General features: G+C 42.0%; 1 protein-coding gene across 1 annotated transcript in view; it reads left to right on the top strand.

Annotated features, from left to right (window-relative positions):
- The first annotated feature begins 1,811 nt into the window (after positions 1 to 1,811).
- Positions 1,812 to 22,173, top strand: part of LOC135520732 (neuronal acetylcholine receptor subunit beta-2-like) — a 43,999-nt gene continuing 23,637 nt past the window's right edge. Inside the window, 1 exon segment of the mRNA XM_064946496.1 lies at positions 1,812 to 2,057. Within this exon segment, the coding sequence (XP_064802568.1) occupies positions 2,012 to 2,057 (46 nt within the window). The 5' untranslated portion in view covers positions 1,812 to 2,011.

Genomic DNA, 22,173 nt, shown 5'->3' with positions numbered 1-22,173 from the left:
TGATTTTTGCCCATTCTTCAAGGCAAAACTGCTCTAGCTCCTTCAAGTTTGATGGGTTCCGCTGGTGTACAGCAGTCTATAAGTCATACCACAGATTCTCATTTGGATTGAGGTCTGGGCTTTGACTCGGCCATTCCAAGACATTTAAATGTTTCCCCTTAAACCAGTCGAGTGTTGCTTTAGCAGTATGCTTAGGGTCATTGTCCTGCTGGAAGGTGAACCTCCGTCCCAGTCTCAAATCTCTGGAAGACTGAAACAGGTTTCCCTCAAAAATGTCCCTGTATTTAGCGCCATCCATCATTCCTTCAATTCTTACCAATTTCCCAGTCCCTGCCGATGAAAAACATCCCCACAGCTTGATGCTGAAACCACCATGCTTCACTGTGGAGCTGGTGTTCTCGGGGTGATGAGAGGTGTTGGGTTTCTGCCAGACATAGTGTTTTCCTTGATGGCCAAAAAGCAACAAAATAAATCTGGCCACTCTTCCTTAATGCCCAGCTCTGTGGAGTGTACGGCTTAAAATGAACATATGGACAGATACTCCCATCTCCGCTGTGGAGCTTTGCAGCTCCTTCAGGGTTATTTTTGGTCTCTTTGTTGCCTCTCTGATTAATGCCCACCTTTCCTGGAGTTTTGGTGGACGGCCCTCTCTTGGCAGGTTTATTGTGGTGCCATTTTCTTTCCATTTTTTAATAATGGATTTAATGGTGCTCCGTGGAATGTTTAAAGTTTCAGATATTTTTGTCAGAACCCAACCCTGATCTGTACTTCTCCACAACTTTGTCCCTGACCTGTTTGGAGAGCTCCTTGGTCTTCATGGTGCCGCTTGCTTGGTGGTGCCCCTTGCTTAGTGATGTTGCAGAATCTGGGGCCTTTCAGAACAGGTGTATATATACTGAAATCACGTGACAGATCATGTGACACTTAGAATGCACACAGGTGGACATTATTTATATAATTATGTGACTTCTGAAGGCAAATGACTGCACCAGATCTTATTTAGGGGCTTCATAGCAAAGGGGGTGAATACATATGCACTCACCACTTTTCCATTTTTTTTCTTTTTTTTACACTTCACCAATTTGGACTATTTCGTGTATGTCCATTACATGAAATCCAAATAAAAATCCATTTAAATGACAGGTTGTAATGCAGCAAAATAGGAAAAAACACCAAGGGGAATGAATACTTTTGCAAAACTCTGTATGTATTAATTAGTGGATGTCCATCATCCATTTCATATGATATGTTACGAATTACAATTCGTGTGATATCCTACAAATTGCAATTTGTACAATATGTTATTTTTGCAATTCTTACAATATGTTACAAAATTGCAAACGTATCATATGTTACAAAATCCTAACAGTAACATTAGCTAGGTGGCTAACATTACCTAGGCTAGGGGTTAGGGTTAAGGTTAGGAGTTAGGTTAAGGTTAGGGTCAGGGAAAGGGTTAGCTAACATGCAAAATAGTTGCAAAATAGATCAAATTCATAAGAAGTTGCAAAATTGGTAATTCTTTAAAATGCTAAAGTTGTCCGTGATGAGATTCGAAATGCAACTTTTGGGTTGCTATACTTTTGCATTATATTCCCACCCATCAACCTTCAAATTAAACCACCCATCCACCTGGACCAACCACCCTACTTTAGTTCTTGCCTTAAGTAACCTTCTGTCTTATGTAACCATACCAAACCATAACAAACTAATTTGAGTATCCCCGATTTATATTTACTATGTTACGTCGAGTCTATGACACCAGGCTGTTAAACACAACACGGACAGCCAATCCAGCTCGACTCGACTCCCAAGTATACCTGGAGATTTTACACACGAATAAAAACTATGTCTGTACTGAGAAGGCCTGACGGAACCATGACAGGTACCGAGTGAAGAATTAATAACGGAATATCAAGAAAAGAACACTGCGTGTGTTCCGGAGGCGTTCGCAGTTCGAGTGAGCACCTTTTGGTTCGGAGCGCACACATACGCACGCATCTGAGCAGTGATGGGCGCTTGGACGCTGCTGCTGTGCCTACTCGCCATTGTGAGAGGTGAGTAAGTTGTCTGTCGAGGCTTTGTTAATGGCTCGCCGGAGCCGGGAATGATGCGCTTTTGTGTGGCTCTTCTCGGTACGACCACGAGGTGCTGAAAGCACCATACATTAGTCTTCTATAGATTTAATGGAAGGATGCTTTGAGGGAGGGATAGTTGGATAAAGGGAGAGGAGAAGACAAGATAGAGATAATGACTGTTTCATTGCTGTGTCACCATCGTTCTCCTAACGTCTGTGTGTGAGTACGTACTAGGCTACAACGGAATGATGATGTGAGGGAGAAATGATACATCATAACTGCATTACGTTATGCGCTCAACTGGGGTGATATTTTAAGACAACATTACTGAAGGCAACCAGGAAGACAACATTTCTCTTAATGCTACGCGTTCATATATTGTAGAATGCAATACAATGGAGAAGGTGAGTTCCCCTCCTACAATAAAAGACGCGTTGAATCCTATACCCAAGCAATCCCTGATTATTGAGTCCCCATTACAGTGTGGATTTGTCTTCCTCTCTATTGAGACAATGTATTTCCCATCGACAGAGCCTTTTAGTCTATATTTCTTAGCCATTATAATGACGTTACATGATTGATAATGGAAGAGTATGTGTCACTGTATAGCTGGCCTTGCTTATAGTACACAGATCAAGTAACATTACCACCCTAGTGTGGGATCCAAGGTTAGATGTATGATTTACACACACACACTCACTCACTCACTCACTCACACACACACACACACACACACACACACACACACACACACACACACACACACACACACACACACACACACACACACACACACACACACACTCCATGCACACGTGGCAGCAGGTAGCCTAGCGGTTAGAGCGTTGGGCCAGTAACTGAAAGGTTGCTACTTATAACTGAACCGACAAGGTAAAAAAATCTGTTGATGTGCCCTTAAGCAAGGGACTTAACCCTAATTGCACCAGGGACACCATTGGTAATGGCAGACCCTGGCCGTGACTCCAATCCCCGTGGGTGTCTCAATATAGACTTGTGTGAAATAGGACAAATATAAGCACTCACATGGCCCACACAAACACACATACATCCATACACACAAACACACATACATCCATACACACAAACACAAACACACATACATCCATACACACAAACACAAACACACGTACATCCATACACACAAACACAAACACACGTACATCCATACACACAAACACAAACACACGTACATCCATACACACAAACACAAACACACGTACATCCATACACACAAACACAAACACACGTACATCCATACACACAAACACAAACACACGTACATCCATACACACAAACACAAACACACGTACATCCATACACACAAACACAAACACACGTACATCCATACACACAGACACCCATACACACAAACACACATACATCCATAAACACAAACACACATACATCCATACACACAAACACACATACATCCATACACACAAACACAAACACACATACATCCATACACACAAACACAAACACACATACATCCATACACACAAACACAAACACACGTACATCCATACACACAAACACAAACACACGTACATCCATACACACAGACACCCAAACACACATACACACAAACACACATACACATACACACAAACACACATACACCCCACCCCCCCCCCCCCCCACCTACATAATTGAGCCCCACAGTGGACGCATCATAAAGCCTAGCAGTCAAACATGGAAATGGTTTGCTCTCGTGTAAATCTCTCTCAGACAAGGCGACTTTTATCTATATATTCAGCTCTATTTACTCTCGGATTCCAAAATGCTGATTAGCATCAAGTAGACATCATGACAGACTACAAATCCCTGCAAGCTCTTGCACGTAGACTACAAATCCCTGAAAGCTCTTGCACTTCATCTCGAGCTGACACGTTTGCTGTCAGCCAGCTATATGAATAAGTTGGCATGGTGTTAGAATGCACTGCTGTATTAAAGCAATTGAGAACTAACTTGTTGACATGTTCTGTTGCAGATTCAAAGCCAAACTCATTGCAGAATGTATCCATAATCATGAATGAATAAGCATATTTTTAGTGTAACAGGTCCATGTAGCCATGTCTAAACACAGCTATATCAACACCCTCCTAGTCAATGTAACAGGCCCATGTAGCCATGCCTAAACACAGCTATATCAACACCCTCCTAGTCAATGTAACAGGCCCATGTAGCCATGCCTAAACACAGCTATATCAACACCCTCCTAGTCAATGTAACAGGTCCATGTAGCCATGCCTAAACACAGCTATATCAACACCCTCCTAGTGTAACAGGTCCATGTAGCCATGCCTAAACACAGCTATATCAACACCCTCCTAGTGTAACAGGTCCATGTAGCCATGCCTAAACACAGCTATATCAACACCCTTCTAGTGTAACAGGTCCATGTAGCCATGCCTAAACACAGCTATATCAACACCCTCCTAGTGTAACAGGTCCATGTAGCCATGCCTAAACACAGCTATATCAACACCCTTCTAGTGTAACAGGTCCATGTAGCCATGCCTAAACACAGCTATATCAACACCCTCCTAGTGTAACAGGTCCATGTAGCCATGCCTAAACACAGCTATATCAACACCCTTCTAGTCAATGTAACAGGTCCATGTAGCCATGCCTAAACACAGCTATATCAACACCCTCCTAGTCAATGTAACAGGCCCATGTAGCCATGCCTAAACACAGCTATATCAACACCCTCCTAGTCAATGTAACAGGCCCATGTAGCCATGCCTAAACACAGCTATATCAACACCCTCCTAGTCAATGTAACAGGTCCATGTAGCCATGTCTAAACACAGCTATATCAACACCCTCCTAGTCAATGTAACAGGTCCATGTAGCCATGTCTAAACACAGCTATATCAACACCCTCCTAGTCAATGTAACAGGCCCATGTAGCCATGCCTAAACACAGCTATATCAACACCCTCCTAGTCAATGTAACAGGCCCATGTAGCCATGCCTAAACACAGCTATATCAACACCCTTCTAGTGTAACAGGTCCATGTAGCCATGTCTAAACACAGCTATATCAACACCCTCCTAGTCAATGTAACAGGTCCATGTAGCCATGCCTAAACACAGCTATATCAACACCCTTCTAGTGTAACAGGTCCATGTAGCCATGCCTAAACACAGCTATATCAACACCCTTCTAGTGTAACAGGTCCATGTAGCCATGTCTAAACACAGCTATATCAACACCCTTCTAGTGTAACAGGTCCATGTAGCCATGTCTAAACACAGCTATATCAACACCCTTCTAGTGTAACAGACCCATGTAGCCATGTCTAAACACAGCTATATCAACACCCTTCTAGTGTAACAGGTCCATGTAGCCATGTCTAAACACAGCTTTATCAACACCCTTCTAGTGTAACAGGTCCATGTAGCCATGTCTAAACACAGCTATATCAACACCCTTCTAGTGTAACAGGTCCATGTAGCCATGTCTAAACACAGCTTTATCAACACCCTTCTAGTGTAACAGGTCCATGTAGCCATGTCTAAACACAGCTATATCAACACCCTTCTAGTGTAACAGACCCATGTAGCCATGCCTAAACACAGCTATATCAACACCCTTCTAGTGTAACAGACCCATGTAGCCATGTCTAAACACAGCTATATCAACACCCTTCTATTGTAACAGACCCATGTAGCCATGTCTAAACACAGCTTTATCAACACCCTTCTAGTGTAACAGGTCCATGTAGCCATGTCTAAACACAGCTATATCAACACCCTTCTAGTGTAACAGACCCATGTAGCCATGCCTAAACACAGCTATATCAACACCCTTCTAGTGTAACAGGTCCATGTAGCCATGCCTAAACACAGCTATATCAACACCCTTCTAGTGTAACAGGTCCATGTAGCCATGCCTAAACACAGCTATATCAACACCCTTCTATTGTAACAGGTCCATGTAGCCATGTCTAAACACAGCTATATCAACACCCTTCTAGTGTAACAGGTCCATGTAGCCATGCCTAAACACAGCTATATCAACACCCTTCTAGTCAATGTAACAGGCCCATGTAGCCATGCCTAAACACAGCTATATCAACACCCTTCTATTGTAACAGGCCCATGTAGCCATGTCTAAACACAGCTATATCAACACCCTTCTAGTGTAACAAGTCCATGTAGCCATGTCTAAACACAGCTATATCAACACCCTTCTAGTGTAACAGGTCCATGTAGCCATGCCTAAACACAGCTATATCAACACCCTTCTAGTGTAACAGACCCATGTAGCCATGCCTAAACACAGCTATATCAACACCCTTCTAGTGTAACAGACCCATGTAGCCATGTCTAAACACAGCTATATCTACACCCTTCTAGTCAATGTAACAGGTCCATGTAGCCATGCCTAAACACAGCTATATCAACACCCTTCTAGTGTAACAGACCCATGTAGCCATGTCTAAACACAGCTATATCTACACCCTTCTAGTCAATGTAACAGGTCCATGTAGCAATGCCTAAACACAGCTATTGTGGGCAGCACCTTTACCATTGCATTCAGTCTGAACCCCAGGATGAGCAGGAGGATAGAATTTACATAGGTGAAAAAAAGGTAGCAAAAACAGTACACCACAACACTTTTAAATGTGTTTCTGAGTCTAGATATGATCAAATCAGGAGAAGAACAAGTGAAGGAAGCAGCATAGGGAAATTGGGTGAACGTAGGGTGGTTTTACAGCGATAAGATGGAGAGTTAAAAGGGTCTGAAGTGTAGGGACCATGGGGCATGAAAGGCATAGTGTGGAATAAGAGGTAGCTAGAGGGATGGTTGGCCATAGAATAAACATAAAATGTGGTGCTGGTGTGCTTCAACACCCCTTTTAGGTTGTTGTTAGTGCACGTAGCATCTCTGTCGTCACGGTTCGTTGTTCGTTTATTGTTTATTTGTTTTTGTCTTTACTTAGTTTCACTTTCTAATAAATAATGTGGAACTCAACATCCGCTGCGCCTTAGTCCGACATTTATTCTAACGAACATGACACAGGTCTGCATATACAGGATATCACAAAAGTGAGTAAATATTTGAGTATACCTATTCATGTGACAACACTGAAGAAATGACACTTTGCTACAATGTAAAGTAGTGAGTGTGTACAGCTTGTATAACAGTGTAAATTAGCTGTCCCCTCAAAATAACTCAACACACAGCCATTAATGTCTAAACCGCAGGCAACAAAAGTGAGTACACCCCTAAGTGAAAATGTCCAAATTGGGCCCGATTAGCCATTTTCCATCCCCGGTGTCATGTGACTCGTTAGTGTTACAAGGTCTCAGGTGTGAATGGGGAGCAGGTGTGTTAAATTTAGTGTCATCGCTCTCACACTCCCTCATATTGACTGGTCACTGGAAGTTCAACAAGGCACCTCATGGCAAAAAACTCTCTGAGGATCTGAAAAAAAGAATTGTTGCTCTACATAAAGATGGCCTAGGCTATAAGAAGATTGCCAAGACCCTGAAACTGAGCTGCAGCACGGTGGCCAAGACCATACAGCGGTTTAACTGGACAGGTTCCACTCAGAACAGGCCTCGCCATGGTCGACCAAAGAAGTTGAGTGCACGTGCTCAGCGTCATATCCAGAGGTTGTCTTTGGGAAATAGACGTATGAGTGCTGCCAGCATTGCTGCAGAGGTTGAAGGGGTGGGGGGTCAGCCTGTCAGTGCTCAGACCATACACCGTACACTGCATCAAATTGGTCTGCATGGCTGTCATCCCAGAAGGACGCCTCTTCTAAAGATGATGCACAAGAAAGGCCGCAAACAGTTTGCTGAAAACAAGCAGACTAAGGACATGGATTACTGGAACCATGTCCTGTGGTCTGATGAGACCAAGATAAACTTATTTGGTTCAGATGGTGTCAAGCGTGAGTGGAGGCAACCAGGTGAGGAGTACAAAGACAAGTGTGTCTTGCCTACAGTCAAGAATGGTGGTGGGAGTGTCATGGTCTGGGGCTGCATGAGTGCTGCCGGCACTGGGGAGCTACAGTTCATTGAGGGAACCATGAATGCCAACATGTACTGTGACATACTAAAGCAGAGCATGATCCCCTGCCTAAGGAGACTGGGACGCAGGGCAGTATTCCAACATGATAACAACCCCAAACACACCTCCAAGACGACCACTGCCTTGCTAAAGAAGCTGAGGGTAAAGGTGATGGACTGGCCAAGCATGTCTCCAGACCTAAACCCTATTGAGCATCTGTGGGGCATCCTCAAACGGAAGGTGGAGGAGTGCAAGTTCTCTAACATCCACCAGCTCCGTGATGTCGTCATGGAGGAGTGGAAGAGGACTCCAGTGGCAACCTGTGAAGCTCTGGTGAACTCCATGCCCAAGAGGGTTAAGGCAGTGCTGGAAAATGATGGTGGCCACACAAAATATTGACACTTGGCCCAATTTGGACATTTTCACTTTGGGGTGTACTCACTTTTGTTGCCAGCGGTTTAGACACTAATGGCCCACGTGTTGAGTTATTTTGAGGGGACAGCAAATTTACTGTTATACAAGCTGTACACTCACTACTTTACATTGTAGCAAAGTGTAATTTCTTCAGTGTTGTCACATGAAAAGATATACTCAAATATTTACAAAAATGTGAGGGGTGTACTCACTTTTGTGATATACTGAATGCTGAACAAAAGTATAAACGCAACATGTAAAGTGTTGTTTCATGAGCTGAAATAAAAGATCCCAGAAATGTTCCATACTAATTAAAGAGTATTTCTCTAAAAAGTTTTTTTACAATCCCTGTTAGTGAGAATTTATCCTTTGCCAAGACAATCCAGTCACCTGACAGGTGTGGCATATCAAGAAGCTGATCAAACAGCATGATCATTACACAGGCGCGTCTTGTGCTGCGGACGACAAAAGGCCACTCTAAAATGTAAAGTTTTGTCACACAAGACAATGCCACAGATGTCAGAAGTTTTGAGGGAGTGTGCAAATCAAATCAAACTTCATTTTCCACATGCGCCGAATACAACAAGTGTAGACTTTACCGTGAAATGCTTACTTACAAGCCCTTAACCAACAGTGCAGTTCAAGAAGAAGAAATTATTTACCAAGTAGGCTAAAATAAAAAGTAAAGATACAAAGTAACACAAGAAGAATAACAATGAAGAGGCTATATACGGGGGCACCGGTACCGAGTCAGAGTGCAGGGGTACCGGTACCGAGTCAGGGTGCAGGGGTACCGGTACCGAGTCAGGGTGCAGGGGTACCGGTACCGAGTCAGGGTGCAGGGGCACCGGTACCGAGTCAGGGTGCAGGGGCACCGGTACCGAGTCAGGGTGCAGGGGCACCGGTACCGAGTCAGGGTGCAGGGGCACCGGTACCGAGTCAGGGTGCAGGGGCACCGGTACCGAGTCAGGGTGCAGGGGCACCGGTACCGAGTCAGGGTGCAGGGGCACCGGTACCGAGTCAGGGTGCAGGGGCACCGGCTAGTTGAGGTACATGTAGGTGTACATGCTGGTGGGGGCGAAGTGACTATGCATAGGTAACAAACAGCAAGTAGCAGCAGTGTACAAGGGGGGTTCAATGTAAATTGTCCAGTGGCAATTTTTATGAGTTGTTCAGCAGTCTAATGGCTTGGGGGTAGAGCCTTTTGGTCCTAGACTTGGTCCTAGACAAGCGCTCCGGTACCGCTTGCCTTGCTGTAGCAGAGAAAACAGTCTATAACTTGGGTGACTGGAGTCTCTGACAATTTTATGGGCTTTCCTCTGACACCGCCTATTATATAGGTCCTGGATGGCTGGAATCTTGGCCCCAGTGATGTACTGGGCCATTCGCACTACCCTCTGTAGCGCCTTATGGTCAGATGCTGAGCAGTTGCCATAACTGGCGGTGATGCAACCGGTCAGGATGCTCTCGATGGTGCAGAGGTGAGAACCTTTTGAGGATCTGGGGGCCTATGCCAAATCTTTTCAGTCTCCAGAGGGGGTACGTACACAAGGTTTTGTCGTGCCCTCTTCACGATTGACTTGGTATGTTCGGACCATGATAGTTCGTTGGTGATGAAGACACGAAGGAACTTGAAACTCTCGACCCGATTGGCTGACTGCAGGAATGTCCACCAGAGCTGTTGCCAGATAATTAAGTGTTAATTTCTCTAACATAAGCCGCCTCCAAAGTCGTTTTAGAGAATTTAGCAGTACATCCAACCTGCCTCAAATCTCATGTGACCACGCCAGCCCAGGACCTCCACATCCAGCTTCTTCAACTACGGAATCATCTGAGACCAGCCACCCGGACAGCTGATGAAACCAAAGACTTTCTGCACAAACGGTCAGAAATCGTCTCAGGGAAGCTCATCTGCACGCTTGCCCTCCTCACCAGGGTTTGACTTGACTGCAGTTTGGAGTCGTAACTGACTTCAGTAGGCAAATGCTCACCTTTGATGGCCACTGGCACGCTGGAGAAGTGTGCTCTTCACAGATTAATCACAGTTTCAACTATACCGGGCAGATGGCAGATAGCGTCGTAGTATGGCATTGTGTGGGCGAGCGGTATGCTGATGTCAACGTTGTGAACAGAGTGCCCCATGGTGTCAATGGGGTTATGGTATGGGCAGGCATAAGCTATGGACCACAAACACAATTGCATTTTATTGATGGCAATTTGAATGAACAGAGATACTGTGACAAGATCATTGTTGTGCCATTCACTAGCCGCCATTACCTCATGTTTCAGCATGATGGTACACAATTCCTGGAAGCTGAAAATGTCCCAGTTCTTCCATGGCCTGCATACTCACCAGACATGTCACCCCCATTGAGCATGTTTGTGATGCTCTGGATCGACGTGTACGACAGCGTGCTCCAGTTCCCGCCAATATCCAGCAACTTCGCATAAACTAACCCTAACTTTTTTTAAAGGTGCCTGTGACTAACATACTGTATGCATATCTGTATTCCCAGTCATGTGAAATCCATCGATTTGGGCTTAATTTATTTATTTCAATTGACTGATTTCCTTACATTAACTGTAATTTAGTGAAATCTTTGAAATTGTTGCATGTTGCGTTTTATATTTTTGTTCAGTGAATAAAGGTCAACTACAAAATGGAGGAAGTTAACAACCTGTAGCTTAGCTTGAATTCAAAGTTGTCACTAAGCAATACGATGCAACAAACTACTACACACTCTTCCACACAGGCCAGTACAATAGCCTACACATTGAGAGAAACCTAAAGGCACATACAGTACCAACCAATACTACTCACCTGACAGACAGGGCAGGTGTGGACCAGTGCTGCCTTGGCTGCAGTCTTCTGGACTGCAGCTGCTCCCTTCTTAGCAGCCGCCTCTGCGTCATCAGTCAACAAGTTCAACTTGAGTGGAGCATGCATTATATATCAATACCCCCACCCCGCCTACTAGCTATACTCATGATCTGCTGTCCAGATGTCAACAGTAAACATATCAATGTTTTCCCGCTGTAAGGACTCGAGAGGATGCTAATCAGTCCATCTCCAAAACCTTTCAAAAATCCAGACTAAAATATCGCATCTAGCTAGGGTAGCTACAAGTCAAGTTGTACTTGAAGTAGGAAACCCCACCCCTCACCCACAGGCACAAACAAACATTTTCAAGAACGCCTAGCCCAAGCTTCTCACCATCTAAGTTAGCTAGCTAGTTCACTAGGAAGCTAGACTGTTGGTTTATAAAAGCCAAAGAAATCTAAACTCATGCATTTAAATGGCTAGACAAATATACTGCTAATCTATCCAGGCTAATGTTGCTAACTAGCTAACCATGAGCTAACAAGCTAGATAACAGGCATTTACAATTTAAAACTTTCCCAAGACAGATAACAGAATTGTACATTTAAACAACTTTAGCCAATGTATTAATTACTAACATTAGATAGTTCATCTAGAGATTCTTACCTTTGCCTCAATTCATTCTCGTCGAGGTCATCATGGCCCTGATGACATGAAGCTTTAGACCGGCATTTGTAGTGCTGTATGAAGGGGGGGTTGGGGGGTGTAAATACAGGCGAATATATTGATAAAAGTAATTTTGTCAGAGAGAGATTTATATGGTTATCAAAACGTCATACCAGGGTAAGCCTACACAAAATACAGCCTTTATTTGAAGGGTTTCTAAAATCTATAATGGACTAAATGAATGGTTGGAAAATTACTGGAAGCATTTCCACTGCTAGGTTTTCTGGGTATTATGACTCATACTGTGGGGCTCAATATATATATACACACACACACACACACAGAAATGCGTTCACACTGCTGAGCAATCTGTCTGAGACTAAGGAAAACTATAGAAAGTGCCACAGTGGACCCCTACTAGGTGGCTGCAACAGAAGCCACCACCACCCACTCCCCTCCAACACCGACTCCCCTCCGCCATTAGAACATCATGAGTAGGAGAAGTCTGCCGGAGCCCCCATCGAAACACACACACACACACACACACACACGCAGACATCAACATTAAATTCCAGAGAGGTTAATGAGCCGAAACAACACAAAACACCAGCCAACGGCAACCACTTACCACACACACACATATATAAACACATCACTGATTGGCCGAGTTACAGCTGCCTTTAGATTTCCAAACAATCAATAGAGAGTGACAGGACAGGGGACTCCCCCTCAGCCCTGGGTTAACTAACCATCTATCATCACCAGTACAACAACGAGACACACACACACATTAACTGTATAAATGAGTAGTTAACACACAGTGGAGGGGGTGTTTTATACACACATTTGGAAGGCCAAAAAGATCATCAAAGACCAGAACCACCCGAGCCACTGCCTGTTCACCCCGCTACCATCCAGAAGGCGATGTCAGTACAGGTGCGTCAAAGCTGGGACCTAGAGACTGAAAAACAGCTTCTATCTCAAAGCCATCAGACTGTTAAATGATGTTAAATAGCCATCACTAACACATTAGAGGCTGCTGACTATATACATAGACTTGGAATCATTGGTTACTTTAATAATGGAACACTAGTCACTTTAATAATGTTGACATATTTTGCATTACTCATCTTATATGTATATACTGTATTCTACTGCATCTTAGTCTATGCTGTTCTGACATTGCTCGCCCAAATATTTATATATTCTTAATTCCTTTCCTTTTCTTTAGATTTGTGTTTATTGTTGTGAAATTGTTAGATATTACTGTAATATATTGCTGCACTGTTAGAGCTACAAACACAAGCATTTCGCTACATCCACAATAACATCTGCTAAACAAGTGTATGTGACAAATAACATGGGACTTGATTTTTGATTTGATGCACATGTGTACAGACAACACCCCCTCCACCCTACACACCACATCTGTTACCCCTCATGTAAACTGGCACTACTTGCTGTGGTGATACAGTATATTCAGCGTATATAACATCCAGCAGGTGATGGCAGACACTTAATCCTTTGCACCCCTGTATCTTTACTTGCACACTCACCTTCTGCACATCTATCACTCCAGTGTTTAATTGCTATATTGTAGTTATTTCACCACTATGGCCTATTTATTGCCTTATACCTACCTTATCCTACCTCATTTGCACACACTGTATATATATTTTCTCTATTGTGTTATTGACTGTATGTTTGTTTATTCCATGTGTAACTCTGTGTTGTTGTCTGTATCACACTGCTTTGCTTTATCTTGGCCAGGTCGCAGTTGTAAATGAGAACTTGTTCTCAACTAGCCTACCTGGTTAAATAAAGGTGAAATAAAAAAATACAAGAACACATCTAAATGACTACGGATTCTTCACTCTGTTGTTCCATGTGACTTGGTTCTGTCTGTCTGTAGACTAAATGACAGGAGACGATACAGTTTACCATAGCAGTAACAGTAGCAGTGACAGTGACAATAACAGTGGCCATAGCAGTAACAGTGACAGTAACAGGAACTGTGACAGTAGCAGTAACAGAAACTGTGACATTGAAAGTAGTAACAGTAAGAGTAGCAGTAGCAGTAACAGTAACAGTGACAATGAACGTAGTAACAGTAGCAGTAACAGAAACAGTGACAGTGAAAGTAGTAACAGTAACAGTAGCAGTAGCAGTGACAGTGAAAGTAACAGTAGCAGTGACAGTGAAAGTAGTAACAGTAGCAGTAACAGAAACAGTGAAAGTAGTGACAGTAACAGTAACAGTAGCAGTAACAGAAACAGTAACAGTGAAAGTAGTGACAGTAACAGTAACAGTAGCAGTGACAGTGAAAGTAACAGTAGCAGTAACAGAAACAGTGAAAGTAGTGACAGTAACAGTGACCATAGCAGTAACAGTGAAAGTAGTGACAGTAACAGAAACTGTGACATTGAAAGTAGTAGCAGTAACCGTAACAGTGAAAGTAGTGACAGTAACAGTAGCAGTAACAGAAACAGTGAAAGTAGTGACAGTAACAGTAGCAGTAACAGTGACAGTGAAAGTAGTAACAGTAACCATAGCAGTAACAGTGAAAGTAGTGACAGTAACAGAAACTGTGACATTGAAAGTAGTAACAGTAGCAGTAACAGTGACAGTGAAAGTAGTAACAGTAGCAGTAACAGTAACAGAAACAGTAGCAGTAACAGTAGCAGTAACAGTGACAGTGAAAGTAGTAACAGTAACAGTAACAGTAACAAACAGTAGCAGTAACAGTAGCAGTAACAGTGACAGTGAAAGTAGTAACAGTAGCAGTAACAGTAACAGTAACAGAAACAGTAGCAGTAACAGTAGCAGTAACAGTGACAGTGAAAGTAGTAACAGTAACAGTAGCAGTAACAGTAACAGTGACCATAGCAGTAACAGTGAAAGTAGAGACAGTAACAGAAACTGTGACATTGAAAGTAGTAACAGTAGCAGTAGCAGTAGCAGTAGCAGTGACAGTGAAAGTAGTAGCAGTAACAGAAACAGTGACAGTGAAAGTAGTAACAGTAGCAGTAGCAGTAACAGTGACAGTGAAAGTAGTAACAGTAGCAGTAACAGTAACAAACAGTGACAGTGAAAGTAGTAACAGTAACAGTAGTAGTAACAGTAACAGTAACAGTAGCAGTAACAGTAACAGAAACAGTGAAAGTAGTAACAGTAACAGTAACATTAACAGTGAAAGTTAGCAGTAGCAGTAACAAACAGTGACAGTGAAAGTAGTAACAGCAACAGTAGTAGTAACAGTAGTAGTAACAGTAACAGTAGTAGTAACAGTAACAGTAACAGTAGTAGTAACAGTAGTAGTAACAGTAGTAGTAACAGTAACAGTAACAGTAGTAGTAACAGTAACAGTAGTAGTAACAGTAGTAGTAACAGTAACAGTAACAGTAGTAGTAACAGTAACAGTAGTAGTAACAGTAACAGTAACAGCAGTAGTAACAGTAACAGTAGTAGTAACAGTAACAGTAGATGTAACAGTAACAGTAACAGTAACAGTAGTAGTAACAGTAACAGTAGCAGTAACAGTAGTAGTAACAGTAACAGTAGTAGTAACAGTAACAGTAACAGTAGTAGTAACAGTAACAGTAACAGTAACAGTAGTAGTAACAGTAACAGTAACAGTAGTAGTAACAGTAGCAGTAACAGTAACAGTAGTAGTAACAGTAACAGTAACAGTAGTAGTAACAGTAACAGTAGCAGTAACAGTAGTAGTAACAGTAACAGTAGTAGTAACAGTAACAGTAACAGTAGCAGTAACAGTAGCAGTAGCAGTAACAGTAGTAGTAACAGTAACAGTAACAGTAACAGTAGTAGTAACAGTAACAGTAACAGTAGTAGTAACAGTAACAGTAACAGTAGATGTAACAGTAACAGTAGATGTAACAGTAACAGTAGCAGTAACAGTAACAGTAACAGAAACAGTGACAGTGAAAGTAGTAACATTAACAGTGAAAGTAGTGACATTAGCAGTAGCAGTAACAAACAGTGAAAGTAGTAGTAACAGTAGCAGCAACAGTGACAGTGAAAGTAGTGACAGTAGGAGTAGCAGTAACAGAAACAGTGACAGTGAAAGTAGTAACAGTAGCAGTAACAGAAACAGTCATAGCAGGACAGTGTGATTTGCAGCAGGCAGCCGATACGGATGACGTACAGATCAGATCAGTCAGCAGGAAGTGAGCTGAGTCTCAGTCAGCTGAGAGCAGAGAACCCCAAAGATAAAGGATGTAGGGAGTCTGAGGGGGAAGTACTGATGAAGCATTTCCTCTCTAGTTTCCCTGAGTGATATAACTGCTGCCAACACCTAATTGTTCAATTGAACCGGCCAAATGTTACTGGAAGGCTATGAGCTAAGGGTGGCAGGTAGCCTGCTTAAGTAATGATAGGGGAATCACTGCTGGTGAGGACTGACTCTGAAATGCAAGTGAATAGGCGAACCATCTGTAAATAATGTTTATCATGGTCTGAGAGTCCACATGGTCTGAGAGTCCACATGGTCTGAGAGTCCACATGAAGTCTTGCAACTAATCGAATCACCCCAAAAAAGCTAAACCATGCTTGTAGACAACCTGTCTCATCCTTATATAGTCTCATCATTATCTAGTCTCATCATTATCTAGTCTCATCATTATCCAGTCTCATCCTTATCCAGTCTCATCATTATCTAGTCTCATCATTATCCAGTCTCATCATTATCCAGTCTCATCCTTATCCAGTCTCATCATTATCTAGTCTCATCATTATCTAGTCTCATCCTTATCTAATCTTATTCTTATCTAATATCATCCTTATCTAGTTTCATCCTTGTCTGGTCTCATCCTTATCTGGTCTCATCTAGTCTCATCCTTGTCTAGTCTCATCCTGATTTAGTCTAATCTAGTCTCATCCTTATCTAGTCTCATCTAGTCTCATCCTGATTTAGTCTAATCTAGTCTCATCCTTATCTAGTCTCATCCTTATCTAGTCTCACCCTTATCTAGTCTCATCCTTATCTAGTCTCATCCTGATTTAGTATAATCTAATCTCATCCTTATCTAGTCTCATCTTTATCTAGTCTCATTCCTATCTAGTCTCATCCTGATTTAGTCTTATCCTTATCTAGTCCCATCCTTATCTTGTCTTATCCTTATCTAGTTTCATCCTTATCTAGTCTCATCCTTATCTAGTCTCATCCTTATCTAGTCTCATCCTTATCTAGTCTCATTGAGTCTCACCCTTATCTAGTCTCATCCTTATCTAGTCTCATACTGATTTAGTCTCATCTAGTCTCACCCTTATCTAGTCTCACCCTTATCTAGTCTCATCCTTATCTGGTCTCATCTAGTCTCATCCTTATCTAGTCTCATCCTGATTTTGTCTCATCTCGTCTCATCCTTATCTAGTCTCACCCTTATCTAGTCTCACCCTTATCTAGTCTCACCCTTATCTCGTCTCACCCTTATCTCGTCTCACCCTTATCTAGTCCCACCCTTATCTAGTCCCACCCTTATCTAGTCTCACCCTTATCTAGTCTCATCTTTATCTAGTCTCATACTGATTTAGTCTCATCTAGTCTCACCCTTATCTAGACTCACCCTTATCTAGTTTCATCCTTATCCAGTCTCATCTAGTATAATCCTTATCTTGTCTCATCCTTATCTAGTCTCATCTAGTCTCATCCTGATTTAGTCTCATCCTTATCTCATCCTTATCTGGCTCATCTAGTCTCATCCTTGTCTAGTCTCATCCTTATCTAGTCTCATCGAGTCCCATCCTTATCTAGTCCCATCCTTATCTAGTCTCATCCTTATCTCGTCTCATCCTTATCCTGTCTCCTCGTTATCTAGTCTCATCTAGTCTCATCCTGATTTTGTCTCATCTAGTCTCATCCTTATCTCATCTCATCCTGATTTTGTCTCATCTAGTCTCATCCTTATCTATTCTCATCCTTATCTAGTCTCATCTAGTCTCATCCTTATCTCGTCTCATCTAGTCTCATCCTTATCTCGTCTCATCCTTATCTAGTATCATCCTTATCTAGTCTCATTCTTCTCGAGTCTCATTCCTATCTAGTCTCATCCTGATTTTGTCTCATCTAGTCTCATCCTTATCTAGTCTCACCCTTATCTAGTCTAATCCTGATTTAGTATCATCTCATCTCATCCTTATCTAGTCTTATCTAGTCCCATCCTTATCTTTTCTCATCCTTATCTTGTCTCATCCTTATCTAGTATCATCCTTATCTAGTCTCATTCTTATCTAGTCTCATCCTGATTTTGTCTCATCTCGTCTCATCCTTATCTAGTCTCATCTAGTCTCATCCTTATCTAGTCTCTTCTAGTCTCATCCTTATCTAGTCTAATCCTGATTTAGTATAATCTAATCTCATCCTTATCTTTTCTCATCCTTATCTTTTCTCATCCTTATCTAGTCTTATCCTTATCTAGTCTCATCTGGTCTCATCTTTATCTCGTCTCATCCTGATTTAGTCTCATCTAGACTCACCCTTATCTAGTTTCATCCTTATCCAGTCTCATCTAGTATAATCCTTATCTTGTCTCATCCTTATCTAGTCTCATCTAGTCTCATCCTGATTTAGTCTCATCTAGTCTCATCCTTATCTCATCCTTATCTGGCTCATCTAGTCTCATCCTTATCTAGTCTCATCCTGATTTTGTCTCATCTCATCCTTATCTAGTGTCATCCTTATCTAATCTAATATAATCCTTATCTAGTCTCACCCTTATCTAGTCTCATCCTTATCTAGTCTCATCCTGATTTAGTATAATCTAATCTCATCCTTATCTAGTCTCATCTTTATCTAGTCTAATTTCTATCTAGTCTCATCCTGATATAGTCTTATCCTTATCTAGTCCCATCCTTATCTTGTCTTATCCTTATCTAGTTTCATCCTTATCTGCTATCATCCTTATCTAGTCTCATTCCTATCTAGTCTCATCCTGATTTAGTCTTACCCTTATCTAGTCTCATCCTTATCTAGTCTCATCCTGATTTAGTCTAATCTAGTCTCATCCTTATCTCGTCTCATCCTTATCTAGTCTCATCCTTATCTAGTCTCACCCTTATCTAGTCTCATCCTTATCTAGTCTCATCCTGATTTAGTATAATCTAATCTCATCCTTATCTAGTCTCATCCTTATCTAGTCTCATTCCTATCTAGTCTCATCCTGATTTAGTCTTATCCTTATCTCGTCCCATCCTTATCTTGTCTTATCCTTATCTAGTCTCATACTTATCTAGTCTCATCCTGATTTTAGTCTCATCTAGTCTCATCTTTATCTAGTCTCATCCTGATTTAGTCTCATCCTTATCTAGTCTCATCTAGTCTCATCCTGATTTAGTCTCACCCTTATCTAGTCTCACCCTTATCTCGTCTCACCCTTATCTAGTCTCACCCTTATCTAGTCTCATCTTTATCTAGTCTCATCCTGATTTAGTCTCAACTAGTCTCACCCTTATCTAGACTCACCCGTATCTAGTTTCTTCCTTATCTAGTATCATCTAGTATAATCCTTATCTAGTCTCACCCTTATCTAGTCTCATCTTTATCTAGTCTCATCCTGATTTAGTCTCATCTAGTCTCACCCTTATCTAGACTCACCCTTATCTAGTTTCATCCTTATCTAGTATCATCTAGTATAATCCTTATCTAGTCTCATCCTTATCTAGTCTCATACTGATTTAGTCTCATCTAGTCTCACCCTTATCTAGTCTCACCCTTATCTAGTCTCATCCTTATCTGGTCTCATCTAGTCTCATCCTTATCTAGTCTCATCCTGATTTTGTCTCATCTCGTCTCATCCTTATCTAGTCACATCCTTATCTAGTCTCATCCTTATCTAATCTAATATAATCCTTATCTAGTCTCATCCGTATCTAGTCTCACTCTTATCTAGTCTCATCTTGTCTCATCCTTATCTAGTCTCACCCTTATCTAGTCTCACCCTTATCTAGTCTCAACCTTATCTAGTCTCATCTTTATCTAGTCTCATCTTGATTTAGTCTCATCTAGTCTCATCCTTATCTAGTCTCACCCTTATCTAGTCTCATCCTGATCTAGTCTCATCCTTATCTAGTCTCATCCTGATCTAGTCTCATCCTTATCTAGTCTCATCCTGATCTAGTCTCATCCTTATCTAGTCTCATCCTTATCTAGTCTCATCCTTATCTCGTCTCATCCTGATTTAGTCTCATCTAGTGTCATCTTTATCTAGTCTCATCCTGATTTAGTCTCATCTAGTCTCACCCTTATCTAGTCTCATCCTTATCTAGTCTCATCCTTATCTGGTCTCATCTCGTCTCATCCTTATCTAGTCTCATCCTTATCTCGTCTCATCCTTATCTAGTCTCATCCTTATCTAGTCTCATCCTTATCTAGTCTCATCTATTCTCACCCGTATCTAGTCTCACCCTTATCTCCTCTCACCCGTATCTAGTCTCACCCTTATCTCACCCTTATCTAGTCTCACCTTTATCTAGTCTCACCCTTATCTAGTTTCATCCTTATCTAGTATAATCTAGTATAATCCTTATCTAGTCTCATCCTTATCTCATCTCATCCTTATCTAGTCTCATCTAGTCTCATCCTGATTTAGTCTCATCTCATCCTGATTTAGTCTCATCTTGTCTTATCCTGATTTAGTCTCATCTCATCTCATCCTGATTTAGTCTCATCTAGTCTCATCCTTATCTATTCTCACCCTTATCTCGTCTCATCTAGTCTCACCCTTATCTAGTCTCACCCTTATCAAGTCTCACCCTTATCTAGTCTCACCCTTATCTTGTATCATCCTTATCTGTTCTCATCTAGTCATATCCTTATCTAGTCATATCCTTATCTAGTCTCACCCTTATCTAGTCTCACCCTTATCTAGTCTCACCCTTATCTAGTCTCACCCTTATCTCGTCTCATCCTTATCTAGTCTCATCCTTATCTAGTCTAATCCTGATTTAGTATAATCTAGTATCATCCTTATCTAGTCTCATCTAGTCTCATTCTGATTTAGTCTCATCCTTATCTAGTCTCATTTTGATTTAGTCTCATCCTTATCTAGTCTCATCCTGATTTAGTCTCATCTAGTCTCATCCTTATCTAGTCTCATCCTGATTTAGTCTCATCTAGTCTCACCCTTATCTAGTCTCATCTTTATCTAGTCTCATCTAGTCTCATCCTGATTTAGTCTCAAGGTTAGGTCATCATGGCATACCTCTCTCTCCCTTCCCTCAGTCTTACTGAGGTCTAATGTGGGAGTCAGTCTGAAATATTAATGGTGTCACATTAACTTTGCAATATTTGCTGAAAACAGGCTGGATACAACCTGAGCTACCAGCATCATTACAACCATTCTGCCTGGGCCTGACTATGACACAGTGGCTGGTAGAGATGGAGGGAGGGAGGGAAAGGAAAGCAGGAGAGCGTGAAGGAGTGGGAGAAAGAGGGAGAGGGAGAGAGAGAAGGAGAGGGAGAGGGAGAGAGAGAGGGAGAAAGGGGGGGAAGGAGAGGGAGAGAGAGAAGGAGAGTGAGAAAGACAGAGAGAGTGAAGGAGAGGGAGAAAGGGGGGGGAGAGAAGGAGAAAGACAGATAATGGTGGTCATTTATTCAGATGCTGAGTATATAGTGAGGGATGTCATTCAAGCCTAGCAGCAGGTGCTGACATGGAGTATTGAACTGTAGTCTACTGTGTGTATGTGTGCTTTTATCCTAGGTGTGTGTGTGTGTGTGCATAGTGACGAGTGTAGTCAAGGGCATTCAAGGAGTGTGTGTGTGTCTGTAGTGCATGTCTGAGATCAGGAGCTGAGCCCACAGTGCTTTGTTCAGTAGCAATGTGTATTATTCATGTTGCACACACACACACACACAATCCTCAGCCTCAAGCTCTACCCCATCACCCCTAAAAAACAAACTCACAAAGATAAACACATACACACAAGCACGTCTTTACCCCCCTTACACACACTCACATCAACACACACAACAAACAGACATAGCTACACACAGGCTGACAGCATTTGTATTGATGACAGTGATGGGAACGAAGGAAGAGACAATATCAGGCTGTCAAAGAGAAAAAGCGATGTAGATTAAAAACGGAGAGAGGGATGGGGGAGTTTACGGCTTATGATTACAGTCT

The sequence above is a fragment of the Oncorhynchus masou genome, chromosome 29 (assembly GCF_036934945.1).
Source record: "Oncorhynchus masou masou isolate Uvic2021 chromosome 29, UVic_Omas_1.1, whole genome shotgun sequence".
Taxonomy (NCBI): domain Eukaryota; kingdom Metazoa; phylum Chordata; class Actinopteri; order Salmoniformes; family Salmonidae; genus Oncorhynchus; species Oncorhynchus masou.
This window is presented reverse-complemented; position numbering and strand designations above follow the sequence as displayed.